The sequence below is a fragment of the Podarcis vaucheri genome (assembly GCF_965113315.1).
Source record: "Podarcis vaucheri genome assembly, chromosome: 1".
Taxonomy (NCBI): Eukaryota; Metazoa; Chordata; class Lepidosauria; order Squamata; family Lacertidae; genus Podarcis; species Podarcis vaucheri.
The window spans coordinates 74,529,508-74,535,507 of record NC_138759.1 but is presented as its reverse complement, the minus strand read 5'-3'; the positions used below and the strand labels follow the sequence as shown (position 1 = coordinate 74,535,507).

Genomic DNA, 6,000 nt, shown 5'->3' with positions numbered 1-6,000 from the left:
TTTTGTGGTCCCTTTTCTTTTAATGTTTTTAGATCTGGCAGCCATTTTGTGTTTGGTCACATCCCCCAAGGCAGCCATTTTGTGACAGGCGCTCACAGCACTTTTTCAAAAGTCCAAACATGCCCACTGACCTGAAAAGGTTGGCAACCCCTGCTGTGAATGTCAAAGAATATATTTCTGATATATTTCTCTGTTGAAGGTAAAATTCTGAAAAGTGTCACAGGCATACTTCTAATGTCAGAACAGACATTTGTGATAATCTGACACATGAGCTGCAGTAAAAGGCCAAAGGGCTCTACAAGAAGTACCTCTCATATTCATGACAGAAGGATCCCATGCATCCTTTGACGATTTGCTGGGGAACATGAGCAGAAAGAGCTATTATTGCACTTATGTCACAGGCATCTGGTTAGCCACTGTGAGAACAGAATGGTAGAAGAGATTAACTTTCTGTCTGATTCAACAGGACTCTTAGGTTATAAAATTGATAGAGGACCTCTGAAAGGAATATCGCCCTATTTAAACAGCCTCTATTTAAAGTTTGGGGATAGAAACACAGTATCTTTGAAAGGCAATAATGTTTTTGATTTTTATTATCCAGGTTAAAATGTGACCATTTATGTTGCACATTCAGTGGGAACAATTCAGAAAGATGGTTTAGCTAAAAACAGAACTCTTTTACTTGATTTTTTAAAAAAACCAACCCACCACCATCCATCATTGGTCAGCTGTGTTGCAAAAACTCACTCGAGGATTTTTGTAACACAATATAAATGAAATACACCAGTGCAGTCTAGTTGCATCAAACACTTTAAAGCACTAGTAGAAAAAACTAATCTATAAAATAGTGTCTGTTTATTAGATAAGTGAATATAACATGCAGAGTATGCAGAAAGTGATAGCAAACAAACCGATGTGACTTTTGCCTTAGTATTTTTTTATTATCATTGTAATTTAATAGCTTGCAAGAGGCAAATTCTAGTACCAGGGATTCTCAAAGGCAAGGTCAAAGTACATGAGTAGATTATTCTGTCCTGTCAATCAACCTGTCTACTTTTAACATTTCACAAGCTGTTTTGTTATTTTGCTGCAACAGACTCAACACAAGTACTTCCCTGCTCCCCCGAGCATCTGGCATGGTGGGACAGTGCTACAGAGGTGCCCTCCTGATACTGGCATGGCTGCTGAGAGGATGGGGTGGTGTAGAACAGTGGCGAGGGTGGGGCTATGAGTACAAAAGCAAGTTTGGTTCCACCAGTGCGCCTGTGCGGTCCTAACCTTTCTGCCACCTTGTCTCACCCTTGCACCATCTGGGTGAGCAGCAGCAATGCTGGTGTTGAGAGATCGGCTCTGCCTCACAATACCAGCTGCTGGAAATAGTTCAGAAGCTGAATAATACAAAGTGATTGCATATAATATTGTTTTCTTGATTTCACAACACATATTTGATCGAACTGGTCAGAGAAAGTCAGGAAAGAATACATTTGATTAGAGAGAATCATGTGTCACTTGCTGTTACAAACATCATGTAACCCATCTCTTTTGTTGATTTTGTTCTGAGAAGCCAGCTTCCATAACACATCATAAACTGCTTCTGAATTTATCCTGGCAGTGGAACAGACTCCCCCAGAAAGTGGTGGAGTCCCCTTCATTGGTGGTTCTTAAGCAAGGGTTGGGTGGCCATCTGTCGTGGATGCTTTAGCTGAGATACCAGCATTGCAAAGGATTGGATTAAATGACTCTCAGGGTCCCTTCCAACTCTACAATTCTATGATTCTGTGAAAAGTAGCTTGAAATGCAATGTATGGAAATTATCATTTGAGAAAAACGACCAGTCACCCCCAAACTACCTAACTATATAGAGAGCCAGTTGTATATTTCTCTAGATGGTGGATATTCTCCTTAAGAGACACACAAATGTCACACATACAATATGATATGCTATAGAAGGCAAAAGATTTATTTTTCATATAAAATGTGTTTAAATGAAAGGAAAGGGAAACACTTTTTAAATTTGATAAACTGGTGAAAATCAGTTTGTCATACTGTTTTCAAGATGCAGCTATTGCTAATATTTAACTTGGATACTGTCAAATGGCAGATCTATATTTCCTAGCAAATATGCTTTTACATAACACCATAAAATATTTAAAATATCATATTTCATACCAGGGAACATGTTTATATATACAGTTCTCAATATTGAAAATATTTCCCTGATAAACATAACTATATTTATATCATTTGCCTTCTTTTGCATTATCAGTGTGATGTATACTTTCTTACAATTTACTTGCAGTGTCATCCAATGTATATACACTCATAACACAATATTGTCTAGGTATTACGACTACAATCCTATACAAACTTGCTTGGGAAGAAGTCACACTGAACTCAACAGGACATGCATAGGATTTCACAGTACACTATTTGAAGATGTGTGTTTTTTGCGGTGGGACGGACAAGGATAGCGAACATGTAGGAATGGGGTAGGAATCTGACTACTCTGATTCAAAAAACAAGTTAGTCTAATCCAACCTGGGTGGATCCTAACCAGAATTGCCTTAATGGTCCTCAGAACCCTCAGTCTGGTAGGTTCGTTTACAATGCAGCCTGATGGCTGCCATCTTTTCCCCACCCCCAGCAATTTTCCTTTTAAACTTCTAAAACAGGGCATCCAATTGCCCACAGTCTAAGCACCTAGTGACACCAGGACTTCATGACGTTCCGTCTCTGTCAGGGAGAATTGGACAGTAAAAGCATTGCAAGTCCTGTAACACTCAGGAGAGCTTACTGCACACTGAATCAATTTGCGTGGTGGCATAGAGTACCATGCACCAAGCACTCAAGCTGAAAGCAGCTAGGTGCTCTGCTTCAGGATTTTTTGTGGGGAGGGAAAGATTGGAGGCAGTGCCCAACTCTTGGACCACCTGGTATTTTATTTTATATTTTTAAAAGTATGTTTCTAGGCAGCTTTTTAAAGATTTTCCATTTTAAAAAATCTTCCCAGAAACAGGAAAGGATAAATTTAGCCCCATAGCTTCTGGAAACCGGGATAGACTGGTCTTTAATAGGTCCATCCATCCCTCCTAACCTGGCACCTTCCAGATGTTTCAGATTGCAACTCCAATCAGTCCCGCTGAGCATGCCAACTGTCACAGACATTGACAGCTGCAGCCCCAAATATCTGTTGGTCACCCTGTTTTAAAAAGTGGTGGTGTGGTTGCACAGAATAAAGCAGACTTCCACAAAAACAGTTCTGTCTGTTTCATGGCCTCTTTCAAAGGCAATACCTTTTCTTTTGAAAGTTGGCACATACCACAATTTTTTTAAAAAACGAAATTAATAACAGGACCAAAATCCTGTAATTCAGATTTTTTTGCTTTTGTTTTTATTATAGACTAGTAATAGAAATCTAGCTATAAAAAATTGACCAAAAAGATCCCCTTCCTCCCCAAACCACTAAAGAAGTACTACGTGTATCACCTTTCCATAATGCATAGTTAACTGAATGGGTTCACAGGGGAACACAGATCCATCTTATAGAACCATCATTAGTTGGGCACAACTTCTTCCTTGCAACGAGAGCAGAATCAGGGCTCTTCTCTTTTAGTGGTTCTAAGGGATGGTTCATATATCACAATCAACCAATGATTTGTAGATTTAACAGCTTACATGAATTCTATGACTTCATAAGAACAATGTAAAATGAACAAGCAACTTGCAAAGCAGTATGGCAATAACTTCCATGAATGGGAGAATTTGAAAATGCATGTTTGCCTCTTCATAGCCATTGCTACCATGAAACTATCTTTCTCTGTTTAAATGTTACACTGCTCCTGTAAGTAGACCGGTCACACAATCTGTTAAGTGGCCAATTTTGTTGTATGAACTAACCCTTAGAATATTGTGCCTCATTGAAACGTTCAGATTTTTGTGGGGTTGTGTTCTGAAAATATAACATCAGTGCTGTAAGTTCATCTGTTCAGCAGAGATCCCAGAACACAATCCAGTTTATTTAAATGCTGATTTGTTTTGTAACTGTAGGCAACTGTGTCATCAACATTCTTTGTCCTAACTCAGGGAGTAAAATTAATTTCCCCCAAAGCTGTTGAACACATTGATTTCTTGTAGCATTGTTTCATGACCACTGGCAAGAACAGTCTGTGGGTTCTTGAATAGTATAGCTGACCCAGGTGGAGTTGCCACTGCAATATAGCTGCACATTTCGTCTGTGTAGCCCAAGTTCCCTGCAGCATTTGCAGAATCTTGCATATGTATTGATGTTATAATTATATATGCTTGCAGAAGGGCATTTTCCATCACAGGAAACAATATTTACCTGGAAATAAGCAGAAAAATAACTTAATTTGCTAAGAGAAATGGCTAAATGGCTTCCAACCAACAATAATGCTAAACTTTCAGGGTAACAGAGTGCAAATAGTAGCGGGACACAGCTAGTCATTTACTTACTGGTGTGTTACTTCGACAATCATTCTTGCGTATAGTCATCCTAACAGTCACCTTTTTGCAGAATTTTCCATCTTCCTTGCCTGCAAAGAATGACGTGATTAGAAACCAGTTGATACACCAGGTAAGCATATAGAAAATAAAAGACAAAGACCATGAGCAATGGTCTATGTCATTCAAATTTTGGACTCTCAAAATTGTTCTAAGCATTACATTTATTATCAGCACAAATATTCTATGTATCAAAAAATCTAAATATAGATAGGACTGTGTCAGTATAGTTGCCATTGAAATGAGTGGAGCTTGTACCAATGAAGTTCCTGGGGTGGGCAGCACCCTAAAATTCACTTTCCAAATCAACAGAAAACTTAATTCCAAATGTATTTATTTTAAAGTACCAGTGTTTTTAATAATTGTTCTCAAGTAAGAGTTCAGAACTATAATCTAGGGCCCTAGTCTTAAATTACTTACTGCTAAGTAACTTTGTGATTGTGAATAGGTCTATCTAAAAATGTTTATTTTCCAAAAGCACTTAAAATAATTTAATTCAGCTGAATTCAATACTACTAAACTGGTGTTACATAAAAATAAATATGTTGTGTACATGGCAACATTCATAGTGCCAAGTCTACATTAATTACACCATCATATTTTGGGTAAGCAATTTGAAGATTGCACTCTCAGGGTTTCACACTATAACAACATGATGTGACATCCCAAATCAACACAAAGCCACAAAGGCAACAGCCACCAATGCCAAACTGTGTAATAGGGAATTAGATAGATGAGATGGAGAAACAGTGCAATTTGGAGGCAACTTTCCTATGCATGATACCCCACTCCAAATCTTCAACACCAGCCCAACTATTTTACATAGGAGTTACAAATGAATAACAGACAGGCTGCATTACAAGCTATGATTTGTTTGCAACATATGAGATACCACTGTTCTTACATTGGCACAAACTCATGAATAACACCAGTATTCACAGAGGTGTTTTATTGCTATCATTCTCACTTCAGCCTACAAGCCTTTTAGCTGAGAGTGGCCCATCAGTGAGACCACCTTCACATGCAGCTGCAGTCGAGCTATTTCTTCGTGCTGCAATCCTTCATAGCTAGAAGCTACACATCACACTGCAGCCAACTGCCTTGAAAATATGGTTGGACAGGTGGCATACAAATATTTAAAATAAAACAAACAGGTCAACAGGAACCATTTGCTTATTTACTCCCAATCCAATAGGAACTCTGCCAGAAGACAGTGTGTCAATTGTATGGGGAAGACTTTTGTGAAGGATTATTGCACTGTTTCTGGTTTGCAGTATTTCTCATTGAGCAACTACCAGCACCACATAATTATTTTTAGAAATGTTACATAACAGATGATAATATTTAGCCATTCATTCAGCATATACCCAAGGAGACAGTGCTGTACACATATGCCATACTTTCTGGGTAAGTGTTATTTTAACAGCAAGCTTTAACAAGCAAAGCGATTAGTTTCTATCTTCTACAGCACTATGGAAA

General features: G+C 38.3%; 1 protein-coding gene across 1 annotated transcript in view; it reads right to left on the bottom strand.

The window, feature by feature from the left end:
- Nucleotides 1-366: 366 nt before the first annotated feature.
- The window catches only part of OTOG (otogelin), a 98,393-nt gene continuing 92,759 nt past the window's right edge, over nt 367-6,000 (bottom strand). The window contains exons 55-56 of the mRNA XM_082192748.1: nt 4,474-4,553; nt 367-4,342 (exon numbers count right to left, since the gene is read on the bottom strand). Coding sequence (XP_082048874.1) covers nt 4,142-4,342; nt 4,474-4,553 — 281 coding nt within the window. The 3' untranslated portion in view covers nt 367-4,141. The remainder of the gene's footprint in view (nt 4,343-4,473; nt 4,554-6,000) is intronic.